Genomic DNA, 16,486 nt, shown 5'->3' with positions numbered 1-16,486 from the left:
TTCAAGCTAGAGCTGATAGTGTTGAGTTGCCAGGCCATGAACATTCCACATTGTCGTGGAGTGTGGCTAGGCTAGCCTACTTGTAGACGTTGATTTGCACATCGATATTTAGCTTTCGTTCCCTGAGCCAGGCTTGAAAACAATTAACAGCCCACAAAGTCTGCATTGTAGTATTTAGTTTGTGCCTGCTTTTCTCGATACCGTCCAGATCATCGGTACTTAAAGAGACACACCTGGAGATAGGCCTAGATGGACTCTCCTGCCTCTTCTCTGTCTAGTGATTATAGCAGTTAAAAGTCTTGACCGGACCTAACTGTTGTTTAATGTATGGCATGCTATATAATACCTTATGTATATGGACATGAAGAGAGAAAAGGGAGATAGACAGGATGGAGAGGAAATATTGTAGAATACTGTTTTTGGCGACACAACAGCACATTGTATTTATAAAGCGCTTTTCAAAGCACCCAAAGCGCTTTACAGTGAAGGGGGGACCTCAATAACCAGCACCAATGTGTAGCACCCACCTGGGTGATGCATGGTAGCCATTATGCGCCAGAATGCTCACCACACACCATCTTGAGGTGGAGAGTGAGGGAGTGAATGAATGAATTACACTTGTGGGTTGATTCAGGATTGAATGAGCCAGGTTGGGAATATAGCCAGGACACCCTACTCTTTGTGATAAGTGCCATGGCATCTCTAATAACCACAGTGAGACATCATAGGTCATCATTTACCAACAAGAAGACTTCCTGTGTGTGTGTGTGTGTGTGTGTGTGTGTACTTGGGGGGGCTGTATGCCTTATGAAACATCATGCTTGGGGTGATGGTGTGGGTTATAGCATTAAAGCTAGGTGAAAAACTGAGAAAAAACAGACATACATAGTAATAGACCGACACTCAGTCAAACCAGCAGTGTGTGTGTGTTTGTGTTTGTGTGTGTTTGTGTGTGCACGGGTGTCACCCGTTTGTGTGTGTTCACAACATCACGGCGGGATTAAAGTCCTCCGTGCCAGATAAGAAGAAGAACAACAGAGGCCTTGAGATTACGAGAGCTTTTATTATTTTTTTTCTTTCTTTAGGGTTTCGCAAAGTTCACTCAATTAAATGTGTTCCCATCTCAGATAGAGAGGATGAAGAAGGCTGCAGTCGTGCCGTGACCTCTCTGTCTGGGGCGTAACGTATTAGAGCAAGGGGGTTTAGGAAGAGCAATCAAGGAAACCGTGTCAGGTCAGATGAGGTCTGTTAACTGGTTCATAACCTGTTAGCAAAGTTAACAGCCAAGGGGAGAAGAGGGTATGTGTGTGAGCATCTCATATATCCAGTGACAGCATCCCTAAGTTCAATGCAAAGGTGAGAATTGGAAGTTGTTTGGTGTCACAACTCCTTAAAGGGAGTTCATTCTCTTCAATCTCTTATCTTTTGCGTCTCACAAAAACGCGGTCGGCCGTTAAATTATTGCTTATTCCTTTGCCTTTCAGTCCAGTGTCCTTGAGTAAATGGACGGGCGGAGAACTCTTTGATTCTCTCTCTTTGATCTCTGTGGAAGAGAAGAGTGGAAGACTTGGACTGTGCAGGTGAGGTGGAGATGGGAGGGGGTCCATCTGTCCCACATCCTCTAGGGATCAAGTGTGTGTGTGTGTGTGTGTGTGTGTGTGTGTGTGTGTGTGTGTGCGTCTGTGTGTGTGTGTCTGTCTGTCTGTCTGTCTGTGTGTGTGTGTGTCTGTCTGTCTGTCTGTCTGTCTGTCTGTCTGTGTGTGTGTGTGTGTGTGTGTGTGTGTGTGTGTTTGTGTGTGTGTGTGTCAGTCTCTTTAATGTCTGAGTCCCGCAACCTCCACCCGACCTCGAGTGTGAAGTGTGGCTCAGAAGGCGCTGGCCGGGAGATCGTTCCGGTGGCTCCCCGAGCGCTCCGCTCCATTCCCCAGCAGCGAGATGTCCTCCAGGGAGCCGGGGGTGTTGGTCTCCAGGGTGGCGGACAGCCCCGGTGGGGGGTAGTCAGGACACCCCCCACCTCCTCCCTCCCCGTCGAAGTCGCCCCCTGAGGAGTTGGCGGCGGCGGCGGCCATCTCCTCCTTCAGCATGCGGTCGTGCTCGGCCTTGAGCTCCTGGTAGGAGCGCGAGAACATGTGGAAGATGGAGGTGGCGGGGAAGGCCATGATGAGGATGCCGCTCAGGATGCTGCTGAGCGCCACCACCTGGCCGGGGATGGAGCGCGGCACCATGTCGCCGTAGCCCACCGTCGTCATGGAGATGATGGCCCACCAGTAGGAGGCGGGGATGCTGCTGAAGTCCTGCGCGCCCGTGGTGGTCAGCTCGCTCTCGGCCAGGTGCACCAGCGGCGAGAAAAGCGTGACGGCCACGCACAGGAAGAGGAGCAGCAGGCCGAACTCCCGCGTGCTACGCCGCACAGTCAGGCCCAGCGTCTGCAGGCCCAGCGAGTGGCGAGCCAGCCGCATCACGTAGAGGATCCGCAGCGCGCGCAGGATGCGCAGCACCAGGCCCAGCTTGTCCAGGTAGCCCCGGCCGCCCCCTGGACGGTCGTGCTCGGCCAGCGACGGGTCCTCCTCGTCCACGATCAGGGACACGTAGTAGGGCAGGATGGCCATGGCGTCGATGATGTTGAGCGGCCCACGGAGGAACTCCAGCTTGCTGCGCGCCTGGATGAAGCGCAGGACGAACTCCAGCGAGAACCAGGCCACACACACCGTCTCCACAATGAACATGTGCTTACACTTCTGCGAGCACTCGCCCTGTAGAGAGAGAGAGAGAGACATGAGTATAAACTTTAATCAGCAGGCATCAGGAGTTAAACTGACATTAGACCCAAGTAAAGTTAATGTTTCTAATACAGAAATACCATAAATATGGTCTACAGAGGAATTTAGAGATAGATAGATAGATAGATAGATACTTTATTGATCCTCAAGGGGAAATTCAAGGTCTCGGTAGCATACAGACATCACACACAACATGCACTTACAGCAGAAAAAGTAATATAAGTATATAAATATAAAAAAACACTGAACAATAAAGACAGTAGAAGATAAAAATACTAAAAAACTAAAAATACGAAATATACTAAATCAAATATCCACATAACGTGCTTAAGGATGAATAAGCATGAGGCACTTGCAGTGACAGGGCAGGGACTGAGCCTGTGATCCTGTATGCATGGTAAGGTGCTCTATGAGAGTGAGTGTCATGGTGATGGTGCAAGTAAGTCCAACAGTGCAAAAATAAAGTCTAGAGACCAGCATAAAATAAATATGGACGAATAAGAAAATAATGTAAACAAAGTAATATAAAGAACTATAGCAGCGCAAGAATAGGTTGAAGTAATAGGGTTACAGACATTGGTCAAGTATTAAGTAGGGCCACAATCCAGGCTGTGGGAGGGAGGGAGGGGTTATGCATATGTGCCAATATAGCCTGTAAACAGTGTAGCAGTAGTAAAAACAGTATATAAGTATATATATATATATACTTTTGATCCCGTGAGGGAAATTTGGTCTCTGCATTTAACCCAATCGGTGAATTAGTGAAACACAAACAGCACACAGTGAACACACAGTGAGGTGAAGCACACACTAATCCCGGCGCAGTGAGCTGCCTGCTTCAACGGCGGCGCTCGGGGAGCAGTGAGGGGTTAGGTGTCTTGCTCAAGGGCACTTCAGCCGCGGCCCACTGGTCAGGGCTCGAACCAGCAACCCAGTAAGCCAGTGGACAGTCAGTACACAAACATGGAAAAAGGTGGAGAGGCAGACAGACTATGCAGAGAAGTCTATCTCTCCTCTTCCCTTTAATGAATCATTGAACAGTTCAATTTAATTTAAGGGGAAAGTAAACAAGAAACAGAATACATTGAAGTATATTAGGTGAAAAAAGAGAGGAACAAAAAGTTAAATTGAGGACAGTGAAGATAAGAGAACAGACAGATAGATAAAGAGAAAGGATGGATGGTGGAGGTCATTAATCCAGGAAGAAAAAGGGTGTCATGAGGTCATTAATAAAGCACAGTTGTTTACTTTAATTTGCCATGCCACATTAGAGGATAAATTGAGCGGAGGGAATTCATTTGCAGGGTTCAGACGGGGGGGTGACTTAGTGGGGCAGAGAGCGGGCCAGACAAACGGGCCAGAGTGACCTTTCCATGACCTCTATGGAGAGAAGCAATTAAACACTCAAACACACGAAATGCGAGAAACACCCAGAGAGCGCAGAGAGACTCACGCATAAACACACACACACACCTGTCACACTCTCTCTGCTCTCACTCTGTTTCACTTAGCACCACTGTCTCTCACACGTGTACACACACACACACACACACACACACACACACACACACACATAAATTCACATACACACACACAAGCTCCAGCAACCTCACATACACATTTGTACACATAAGAAATATACATACTTTGTATACTTTGTATATTTCACATTCATTTGAAATGCACCAAACACACACACACACACACACACACAAACACCAACAGTTCTTGTCCCTTCATGTCTCCTGTGCACTCACATTGTTCATCAGATTGACATGACTACTGCCTCATCACACACTGTATGGTAATATACAATCCTGCTGAATGATTGACTGTATGAGAATGAGAATGAGTGCAGGCATAAAACAGTGTGAACGATGAGTCGATGACTCAGCATTTATAGATTGATGACTCTCTTCACATATGATGGAGCCTGCTGAATGGCCGTATAAGAATGTACAGTAAATGAGTGCAGTCATGAAACAGTGCGAGAGGTGACTCAGCTATGCTGGATTGATGACCAAATATTCGGTCGGGTACTGACTTCTTCAGGAAGCCTCTGTGTGAGTATTCCTCAGTGGTTGCCGAATCTACACAGTCCACACTGAGTTTAAAGGCGCTCTAAGCGATGTTGAGTAACATCACTTCTATTGGCGTTCAAACAAAACAGAGAGCTAGCTCGCTACTACCTCCCCCTCCCTTCCCATTTGTCATGTTTTTATGGTCCAGACTGGACCATGTTGTTGTTGTTGCCATTTTTGGAGCCTGGGCTGTCCACAGAGACCGCGTTTATTTTTCAGTGTATTCAGGGCACAGGCAGCTAGCGGATGGTGAAGTGATGTTTGCTGTATGTGACAAAAAATGTTTCAGCTTAGAAACCGTGTGACATCGCTTAGAGCACCATTAAGTGTGCCTGGTGCTTGTATGTATGGACAGTTCCCCAGTAGTTATAGTACTCAAGTGGATGCTGCTCTTTCTTTATGTACCGTACCAAAGTACTATAGATAGGACCTCAGCAGCTGTAGCATTTCATAGGAGTGGAAAGTGAGTTTCTTTATGCAGAGATCACAGTAAACAGTGCGTATTCTTTTGCTGCTGTTTGTGCTCTTAGGCCCTCTATAAAAGATAGAGTGTAGAGTAGTTTTAGAATGTGGAGTTGTGTCTGTGTTTACTCTATCCAGTGTGGAGATACAGTATCTCAGTGGTGATGTGCATGGAGTGGACTTTAAATGTCTTTGTGCACTGCACTGAGTGTGGCAAGTTGTGCAGTGATTGGCTTGTGTGTGTAGACTAGATGCGGGGTGGGTGTGTGCCATAGTTGTTAGAGTGGGGGTGAGGCAATAACAGCAGCATGCAGCGGCAGTAACAGCAGGGCATCAGCTTTCTGTGCGCGTTTTCTCCTCTCTTTAGCTTGCTCCTCTTCGCTCATCTCTCTCTCGTCGTCTCTGGAGAGTCCTGCTATCTCACTTTATCCATCCGCTCACTCTCTGTCTGCCTCCTTATATGCACGCACACACACACACACACACACACACACACACACACACACACACACACACTCCTCTCTCTCACACATACAAACATTCTCTCACCTACTCTGTCTGCCTCCTTCCACACACGCACACACACACACACTCCTCTCTCTCACACAAACATTCTCTCACCTACTCTGTCTGCCTCCTTCCACACACACACACACACACACACACACACACACACACACACACACACACACACACACACACACACACTCCTCTCTCTCACACATACAAACACTCTCTCACCTACTCTCTGTCTGCCTCCTTCCACACACACACACACACACACACACACACACACTCTTCTCTCTCACACATACAAACACTCTCTCACCTAGCCCTGCTGTCTCTCTCTCTCTCCTCCCTCTCGCCTGAGCCCTTCACTTCCTCAAAAGCCTAACAACAGATGACAGAACCCATACATTTGCAGCCTGGGCACTGATTAACACAACTAACGCCGGCTGCATCTCGGTGAAAAAAAATTCCATTTCGTTCTGACACATGGCCACTCCAGCCACCTTGCATTTAGCCCAACTCATCACATTCCATATTCCATTTAGCGCCCCTGCATACCATATTGCCGCAGTCGTGTCTCTGATGAATTGCTGTAATGTGCACTGTGTGTGGACGACCCCACCACCACCACCACCACCACCTCCATCACCACCACGCAGTCACGGAACACTCCTCGGGGCTGTGGCTGGAAATGGTGCTGGTCAGAGGACAATGAGGGCGATTTGCACCGAGGCCAACGGGCGTGTTATGGAGGGGTGCCTCATTCCCTTCCCTCGTCAGGCCTAATTGTCCATTTCTCAGCTCTAATGTGCCTGGCCTGGGGTGACCTTATCCTGCCTCCACCCCGCACTACCGCAAAGGCCTATGACATCTCATTCCCGCTGTTGAGAAGCAGTACCACACTGGGGTGGTGTGTGTGTGTGTGTGTGTGTGTGTGTGTGTGGGGGAGGGGGGGTGCTTACACAGCGAACACCAGAGAACACCACAAGGACTCACCTCAGAGAAGATTCCATTTCATTCCGAAGTGTGTCCTGAGTGCACCCCAGACACACAACACCAAGGCAGCTGCTCAGCAGGCACGGCTGCAGCCTGAAGCTGTGGTACAGTAGGTTAAGCACTACAATGTAAAGCTATGCAAACGGCCTACTCTGTCTGAGGCTGTGGTAGGTTAAGCACTACAATGTAAAGCTATGCAAAAGACCTACTCTGTCTGAAGCTGTGGTAGGTTAAGCACTACAATGTAAAGCTATGCAAAAGGCCTACTCTGTCTGAAGCTGTGGTAGGTTAAGCACTACAATATAAAGCTATGCAAACACCTACAGTACTCTGTCTGAAGCTGTGGTAGGTTAAGCACTACAATATAAAGCTATGCAAAAGACCTACTCTGTCTGAAGCTGTGGTAGGTTAAACACTACAATATAAAGCTATGCAAAAGACCTACTCTGTCTGGCATGTTCGAGGACACTCTGACCCAGCTCTGGATACCTTGGCCTTGCTCCATCTATAAACATGGTGTAAAAAAGTAAGGTGTGTTTCTTTAATACAGTACATGTGTTTTAAGGATAGTATGTGCTGTTAAGACCTGTCAGGGGATGGGGAGAAGGGGGGGGGGGGGGGGGTAAGGGAAAAGAAACTGTTCATACAAATGCATCCCCATACTGTAGACTATTGTACGGTCTTCCATTGCCGCTATCAATAATAATAAAAAGTAGGTTGGGTGAACCCAGCCTGATCTGATGGCGGTTTCTTGTTTCCGCCCTGCAGCTCAGGCTGGAAACCTGTATCTCTTTCTCCTGCTTCCGTTACACTTTTGCGGGGGCCAATCACAAACTGGCTTATCCACCTGGCGCCAGAGTGCGAATTACCCCACCATAATTGGGGGGTACTGCTCCTTCACTTCTTCTGACCATAATGGCCCATTACCATGTCAATCCCCACCGTGATCACCAAGTGCAACATGTGTTGTGCAACACACATACAAGGTCTAAACATGCGACAAATTGATAATCAGTAGGCTACAGAATATCTCATCGTTTTTATACTGTATATCCAAAAGAGAACTGTTTTGATCAACTCTGCCCTCTGCCCTCATCTTGTCTCCCTGCGGCCTGCTCACGGCTTTTATCCTGTGCCTCTCTTGTCTGCTGGTCCTTAACACATATGACACGAACAGTGTATAAACCTAACTGCACCTACACTTTTAATGTAATTGTTTGTAGATAAAAAAATAGTTTCATTAAGATAGTATCAGGGTTCTCAGATGAAACTACATTTATCAAACTAAAAATAGGAAATAATAGAATGTAAAAACAATACCAACCAATTAAAAACAAATTCAAATACTAGCACATATTTAGCCTAGGCTACTTGGGTCTTTTTATGTTTCCACAGGTTTCCCTGATGTAGGGTTAGCTACATCAGACCCTCTTGTGCATACCGGTAATATAAAAACACAGGATCTGTGCCAAACTAAGTTCAAAAGGGCACAATCATTTATTCAAGATATAATGAGAATGGATTCCTAGGCTATGGAGTTCATCTCCTTGGAAATGACAATCGATTTTACCTCACCACAATGTAAAGGTTTATTTAAATAGAGAATTACCTTGCTAACTAACCTTGGTAACTAACCAAGGTACACTTTACTAGCCTCAGTGGGTAAGTAAGTAGCAGGTAAGTAGCCAGTAATTTAATGTATGAAGAGGTGACATGAGCTATGAAAGAACAAACACGTTTATAAATGAAGGTTGCAAAATAACACATTTTCAACAAGCTAGACGTCAGTTAGCAACTTACATTTACCCATGCACGTCAGCAGCAAACCGAATTTAGCCTACTGGAGGAATTTACCTAGCGTTTTGTCATTCAATGTTGACACTTGCTCAGTTGCTTCTAGCGCCACGGTGGTTAAAAATGGTACGGTCCACAATAGGGGTTTCTGAAATCGCTTTACATTAAAATGTTCCTAGAGTGAAAACAGGAGTTGACTTGTATTGTAACTGTAATGATATTTTTCACAATATCAGAAAAATTATCTGACCCCCCCCAAAACTGATATTTCTGTCTCTTTGGGGGGTCTGGGTCTTCATTGGGGGGGATAGTACCCCCCAGTACCCCCTGTAATTCGAACTATGCCTGGCGCGCTATTGGCAGGTTTAAAATGATGACGATAGCAGGAGAGCCTGCATGGAGTTTTCGCGTTGCTCTGCAAACGTCACCCGGTTTGTTGGTCAGATTGGTGAATGACTATCCAATTGCGCACAGAGTCGAACTATGCCCGTTGATCACGCCTCTTGTGCAGTAGAAAATACATAGCGGACTCCCCAGACTAATGTTCAATCTTAAAAGATTGAGCTTGGTCTGGTGAAAGCCAGACTAAATAAAAAGATAAACTTGATCAAAGTGCATGAGGGAAGGTCAGGGCTAGCGTTTGCACACCACTCATCTTCGCCTCGCTACAATCCCTGTCCCACAGCAACAGATCTTCTTAACACACCAAGACTGCAGTGCAGATACCTGTCAAGCACTGATGGGGCACACACACACACACACAACCAAACCAAACACACACACACACAGGCTTAATGTCGAGCTCATAATTGCAGCCGAGATAATATCACGGGGGGATAATCCCGCAGATGGACTGCACAGACACCGGTGATCAGATTTGGCAGGGTGAGTCTCTCTCTTCCTATGTGTGTGTGTGTGTGTGTGTGTGTGTGTGCGTGTGCGCTTTAAATGTCAGCAGCTGACGAGATGCCTAGGCTGAATTATTAAGGGTAATGGGTCCGTGGTCTGAACGGCATCTGAGAAGTGGCGGTTGATCAGCTGAGCTGGTGGAAGAGGAGGTGAGGGGAGGGTGGAGGAGGTGGAGGGAGGGTGAGGGGAGGATGGAGGTGGGGTGGAGGGGGTTTTGGGTAAGGGTGGAGGAGGTGAAGGGAGGGTGGAGGAGGGGAGGGTGGAGGAGAAAAGGAGAGGATGGAGGAGGTGAAGGGAGGGTGGAGAGAGGATGGAGGTGGGGGTGGAGGGGGTTTTGGCTTGTGTTGAATTTTTTATGGATTTTGCGCATCTGGGGACTCAAGTGCAATTGATTAAGCAGCACTGGTGGTTTCTCTCTCTCTCCCTTAGTCTCTCTCTCCCTCTCTCTCTCTCTCTCCCTCTTGCTAAACTAATGAGAAAGAATGAGAAATAAGTCTCGATCCAAGAAGGGCAAGTTTGTGACGTGGCCATCTTGTGGTATTCATTCATGATGTGGAGCATGAAATGATACAACCTTTAGCACACATACAAGCACACACAAACACATACACAACCACATCTGCACACACACACACACACACACACACACACACACACTGAACCTCCTTCACACACATGCTATACACATGCACACTCAATCTTCAGATTTTTTCCACAATCGCTTATCCAGTCCCCTGACATGTGGCATTTTCAGTGATATTTCCGGAACACAGAATTCAATCTTGGGCCCATTCCATTCCACACACAGGATGGTAAAAAAAACATAATTACTGGGTGCGTTAATGCATAATACATGCATACCTCCCCTACTCATACACCAAGTAATTACACTGTCTTTCATGTGAGGTCACTCTGCGATCGGTCACTAATAAGTCTTCAGTCAGTGCTCACCTCCTCATGTGACCTGTCTATTCCCTGAGCGGCAGGCGGGTACTTAGTATGCAGAGCGGTTAAGGAATCTATATGAGGAGTGATAGTACTCTATGCAGAGAGATGTCTGGATTAGAGTTTCATTTAGCCTCTTACAGGGGGAATGAAAACACAATGATTTGAATCTACACTTAACTATACACAAATAAAAAACATAATAAAAAAAAACAGATATATTTTTTGTGAAATACTGCCTTAAATCCTATGCTCTGTAGCTTGAGGTTTGGATCTAGGCTTGCTCTGTGGGCTGTTCTGCAGCTGAGATGGAACCCTTTGAACACTTCAACAGCTGAAAAGTAATATCATAACTCACACGCTCTTTTCCTTAGCGTATGATTCCCTCGCACATGACAGGACACATTTGCTTCACATGAAACATATTAGCCAGCTGCATACTATTATGTTATTTTCTGCTTTTATGTTATGACACAAAACGAAATCTTCAAATGCTCTCTCTCTGATCCCATGGCTGATGCTCTCCATGCTACATTTAATGAACATGGAAATGAATTGAGATCAAGTGAGATCCCACCCGTGAGGCCTCAGTAATGAGGTGGTGCAATAAGCCAGCCCCTCATGTGCCTGTGTCCCCTTCAGTCTGGTGTGTTATGGAGGGCTGTGTGTGTGTGTGTGTCTTGGTGTGTGTGTGTGTGTGTGTGTGTGTGTGTGTGTGTGTGTGTATTGAGGAAGCATGGTTATGGTGAATGGGGAAGAAAGGACAAGCTCCATCTCTGCCTCGCAGTGATAACACGATGCTCAGAGATGTTCTGTTCTGAGACCAGATGAAAAAAACAACTCCATCTAATTCTCTGTTAGAGGATTCATTACATCTGTATTTACAAAGACACAGCACCCTGTGCTTCTCCTGCACAATAATAATGGACGTGCTCAGTCATGCAGAGCCATGGTTAACAACACAGAGGTGTGGAACTGCAGTTCCTTTGGTTTCTCACGGCTACAGTGCCTGTCACAGGCGATAATTGGGTTTGCAGCACAGATTGTTATCTCCTGATTAGTAGTTTTGGTGTTAGGTTTGTGCCTATCTTACTTGTGAGTTGCTTTGAATAAAAGCTTCAATAAAGCATGACTTTAAGATGAGTGTATGGGTGTGTAAGTGATTATATCTGTGTGTGTGTGTGTGTGTGTGTGCATGTCAGTAAGTGTGTGTGTGTGTGTCTGTGTGTGTGACAGACCCAGTCAGCTGACGGACCCTATCTGTGCGTTTGTATTCATTAGTGCAATGCACAGGGCCAGGCAGACTGCATTTCAAAGGGGCCGCTCCCCTCTCCTCTCCTGTCCTTGTCCCCCTTGTCTTGGGGGGGGGGGGGTGGTACAGAGGGAACGGCGCCTCATTGAAGTTCTGCTTTAATGGGGATAAACGCAGACAGGCCTGCAGAACAACACGTCACACACGCCACGCTCCGATGTCTCAGAGCTCACTACGACACACACCACTGCCTGCAGTCTCTCCATCTCTCTCTCTCTCTCTCTCCTAAAAGGAGCAAGAGGGTGAGAGAGATAGGAAGATGAGAGAAAGTAAAGAGAGAGGGAGACAGAGAGAGTAAAAGCCTGTAAGAATGAGAGACGGAGAGCACTAATGATGTGATTGACAGAGACGTGGGCGTTGATGTGCTGTGGGGGAGCTCCAGTAAGTTTAAAAAAGTTTTTTTTTTTTTTTTTTTTTTAAAGTATAATTTTGGGCCTTTAATGTGACAGGACAGTAGAGAATGACAGGAAGTGAGTGGGAGACAGAGTGGGATCCAGAAAGGACCACGGGGCGGGAATCGAACCCGGGTCGCCGGCATACAGTGCAGGTGCCCCAGCCAGTTGCGCCACAGCTGGGGCCGCTCCAGTAAAGTTTTAAATGGTAAATTGCATGTGGATTGCACACTGACAGGCTCCGACACTTTCCAGGCACCTCTCCTCTTATTAGAACCTCTCCTCCTGCTCCTCCTGTTCCTCTCCTCTTTTGTTGTCTTTGTGCAAGTCTTTCATCTCTAGTTTTCCTCCCTCTCACTCCCGCTCGCACATTTCACTTGTCAAACTCCACCTTACACATATTTTGTTAAAGACCTGCCTCCATTTCTGCCTCTATGTCTCTCTCTATCTCCATCTCCATCTCTCTCTCTCTCTCTCTCTATCTCTCTCCATCTCTATCTCTCTCTTCCTTTGATCCAGTCTCTCTTCTCTCTGCTTTTTTATTCAAGTTCTGCTTGCTCTGTGACTGTCACTCTGCCTTCATAAACCTGCTTCTCTTCTCTCTCCCAACCCTTCTTTCTCTCTCTTCATCTCTTCTTTTTAGTCAGTAGGCCTCTCTCTCTCTCTCTCTCTCTTCCATTCTCTTTCCATTCTTCTGTTCTCCTTTTCCCTCCTGGGCCCTCTGGGTCTCTCTGTCACATCCAGGCCGGCCGTTAAGTGTGTGTTGTGTCACAGGCTTTGACACATAGAAGATGTCAACCCCCCCGCCCCCCTCCCCCCCCATCCCCCTCCAGGAGAGAAACGTGTTGAGGTCAGCAGTCTGCCTCAGCAGTGTGCACTTTACTCCTCCCTCTCTCTCTCACTCTCTCTCTCTCTCTCTCTCTCTCCTCAGCCTCTGACACTTTTAAAGGGCAATCTTAAAGCCATGAAGAGTGGCTAGGGGAAGGAAATGAGCAAAACAAAAACCTAAAATTCTGAAGCATCAATCACTGGGTTAACCTTCAGTTGGCCCCCTGGTGTAATATGTGTGTGTGTGTGTGTGTGTGTGTGTGTGTGTGTGTGTGTGTGTGTGAGACCTTGTGGTCGGCGATCATCCTTGTCTAGTGCGAGCACAAGGAGGGCAATGCATCGGCATGGACTGCAGTGACCACGGCTGAATGATCCCCAGTGAAAATACAATCTGGAGAAGCAAGACCGACACTGAGCTGTTATGTGATGCCGAGGGACACTAACACATACTGACATGCTGACACCCAGACGCAGGCATGAAACACATCCAGATGGACACACACACACATCATATGCACACACACACACACACACACACAAGCACACGCCAAAGCATACACACACACACACACACACACACAGTCACACACACACACACACACAAGCACATGCAAACACATACACACTCACAACACACACACACACACACACACACACACACTGAGGGACATTCTGTCCTGGTCAGGCCAGACTGGCCCCAAAAGGCTTTAATCTGTGTAATCCCGTAGAACTCGCAGCTCCAGATTGCCAAACCGAATGACATTTGCAGACCCACGGAGAGCCTCTGAGAGTGTCACCATCAGGACATCCAACAGTTGTGGCTCCGCATTCACACCAGGGCCTCACATCACACACACACACACACACACACACACACACACACACACACACACACACACACACTGGCAGCTCTTATGAACACATTCATTCACTCAAACCAGGGCTGTACATCACACACACACTGGCTGCTCCTGTATACACATTCACACACAAACTCCGAAAGCTCTTATGTAGATATTAATTTATTCAGACCAGGGATGTACACCAAAGAAACACAAATCACATCATATATAGACGTATGTAGCAGGGCTAGACATTAATGGTTGCCCGGGTGGCAACCAGATTTGGTTGGCTTTGACAACCAAAACCTCATGCCTGGTTGCCAAGCTGACAACCACTTTTAACCACTTTTGAAAGTTAACGTTGAGCCCTGGTATGTAAACAGTCAGTCATTCATTCATTCACACCAGAGCTTTATATCACAAACACACTGGCAGCTCTTTAATAGATATTCATTCATTTATCCATTCATACACTAAAACAGGACACACAGGCACCTTCATTCATTCAGACCAGGGCAGGGCCACACTGACACCTCTTAGAGGCACACATTCCTCCCATCTTTCATTCATGAATCCACTTCCTCTTTCATTCTTTCCTACAGTGCATCTGAGAGATTGAGGCCAGAGAGATGGATTTACTTGTGTCGTGGCAGTCTTGCTCTCTGAACACATCTTTCAACCTCCAAATGAATATGAACAACATTTCCTACAAGTTCAGGCAGAGCAAGAACGAACTTGAGAGGGAGAGGAAGCAGAGAGAGAGAGAGAGAGATGGAGAAAGAGAGAGTGAGATAAAAAGAGAGAGGTAGACTGCAGGAGAGAAATATGGATAGAGAGAGACAGGAGGACAAGAGAGATAAAGAGGGTGATGGAGAAATGAAAGGAAAGACATAAAGAAAGAGGAAGAAGCGAGGAGGAGAGAGATAAAGAGAGAGGGAGAGAGAGAGGGAGGAGGAGAGAGATAAAGTATGGGAGGGAGAACAGGAGAGAGATACAGAGAGAGAGGGAGAGAGAGAGGGAGGAGGAGAGAGATAAAGTAGGGGAGAGAGGACAGGAGAGAGATACAGAGAGAGAGGGAGAAGGAGAGAGATACAGAGAGAGAGGGAGAAGGGAGGAGCAGAGAGGGATGAGGAAGCTAATGAAGATGTATGGGCGTAGGGAACAAGAGGTTACCATCGGAGACCGTACATCAGAATGTCTGTTAGCATCACCTCAGCAGACACCTGAGCTGACCTCTCTCTTTCATATATATATATATAGAGAGAATCGCAAGCATACATGCACTCTCTTATAAACAAGTAGCCATGCAATGAAAATGTAATCAGAAAAATGAACAGATCACACAGGCACACACACACATAAGAGAAATAAAAGCTTTGGCAGTCGAAACACCAGAACTTTCTTCTCCGTCTCTCTCTCTCTCGCTCTCTCATACACACACACACACACACTCCAGCTGTTCTTTGTTTGTCAGAGTCATGAGAGTATTACACAATCTGGCTGAGCCAGGGGGTGGCTGTGGTCAGGGTCGATTAGGGCACACACACACACACACACACACACACACACACTTCTTGCCTTATGGTTTAGTCAGAGAGTGGGACCACTTTACAATAATTAATATTAATTAAAAACCCTGGGTATTATCTATAAAGCATTAACTGCAGCTATTACCATTTTAAATTAGATAATGCTTTAGTTCAAACTTTTTCATCTTAACCAATCCAAATAATAATGTTAATTAAAAGGTCCTGGATGTTAAAAACAATTAATCAGTATGCACTGAACCACAGCTTTGTTGTGTTAACTATTGTATGATAGCTGTGGTAGATATTGTTATTAATCAAAGCAGAATTAATGTGAAGTCAAACTCTGCATGTTTCAAAATGAGTTCTTCCACACCCGAGGAGCACATACAACATCAACTCTAGAAAGAAGTCTATTTTTTTTCAGTAATTGATCTTCAAAACACTACCCTCTTGAAAAAAAATTCTCTTTGGGAAAAATCCACTGCAAAACTAACAGTCAAAAAGTCAAAAGGTACAAAAAATGTAATCACAGATTTGGCAGCCTGAGCTGAAGTTTCCATTAGAGACACACTGGAGAGCCCTTGAGAATATTCAGTCTTTATTTCCTAAGAAGGTAGTGACTCTTGAAATTAATTTCCATATACCTTAGTTTAATATGTTTATGTAATAACTCTCCCTGTGGTTATCACCAAGGGCGACGAGACTCAATACAGGCTGGAGGTCGACCATCTGACCACGTGGTGCAGGGACAACAACCTCCTGCTGAACGTCAGCAAGACCAAAGAGATTGTTGTTGACTTCCGGAGAGGTCACACCCAACACCTGCCACTGACCATCGACGGTGCTGTGGTGGAGAGAGCGAGCAGCACCAAATTCCTGGGGGTGCACATCAGTGAAGACCTCTCCTGGACCACCAACACTGCATCACTGGCGAAGAGAGCTCAGCGCCGCCTGTACTTCCTGCGGAAACTCAGGCGAGCAAGTGCTCCACCAGCCATCATGACCACATTCTACCGAGGCACCATTGAGGGCATCCTCTCCAGCTGTATCGCTGTGTGGGGCGGAAGCTGCACTGAATACAACAGGAAAGCCCTGCAGCGCATAGT

At 46.6% G+C, this 16,486-nt stretch overlaps 1 protein-coding gene and 1 long non-coding RNA gene across 2 annotated transcripts in view; both read right to left on the bottom strand.

Moving 5' to 3' along the window:
- Positions 1-1,745: 1,745 nt before the first annotated feature.
- kcng4a (potassium voltage-gated channel, subfamily G, member 4a) overlaps positions 1,746-16,486 on the bottom strand; it is a 26,761-nt gene continuing 12,020 nt past the window's right edge. The window contains exon 3 of the mRNA XM_042111297.1: positions 1,746-2,753. Coding sequence (XP_041967231.1) covers positions 1,866-2,753 — 888 coding nt within the window. The 3' untranslated portion in view covers positions 1,746-1,865. The remainder of the gene's footprint in view (positions 2,754-16,486) is intronic.
- LOC121724613 overlaps positions 2,861-16,486 on the bottom strand; it is an 18,802-nt gene continuing 5,176 nt past the window's right edge. Inside the window, exons 2-3 of the long non-coding RNA XR_006035244.1 lie at positions 4,886-4,975; positions 2,861-2,872 (exon numbers count right to left, since the gene is read on the bottom strand). This is a non-coding gene — a long non-coding RNA (uncharacterized LOC121724613). The remainder of the gene's footprint in view (positions 2,873-4,885; positions 4,976-16,486) is intronic.

Source organism: Alosa sapidissima, chromosome 11 (assembly GCF_018492685.1).
Source record: "Alosa sapidissima isolate fAloSap1 chromosome 11, fAloSap1.pri, whole genome shotgun sequence".
NCBI lineage: Eukaryota > Metazoa > Chordata > Actinopteri > Clupeiformes > Clupeidae > Alosa > Alosa sapidissima.
The sequence above is the reverse complement of the archived record's forward strand: the minus strand, read 5'-3'. Positions and strand labels throughout refer to the sequence as shown.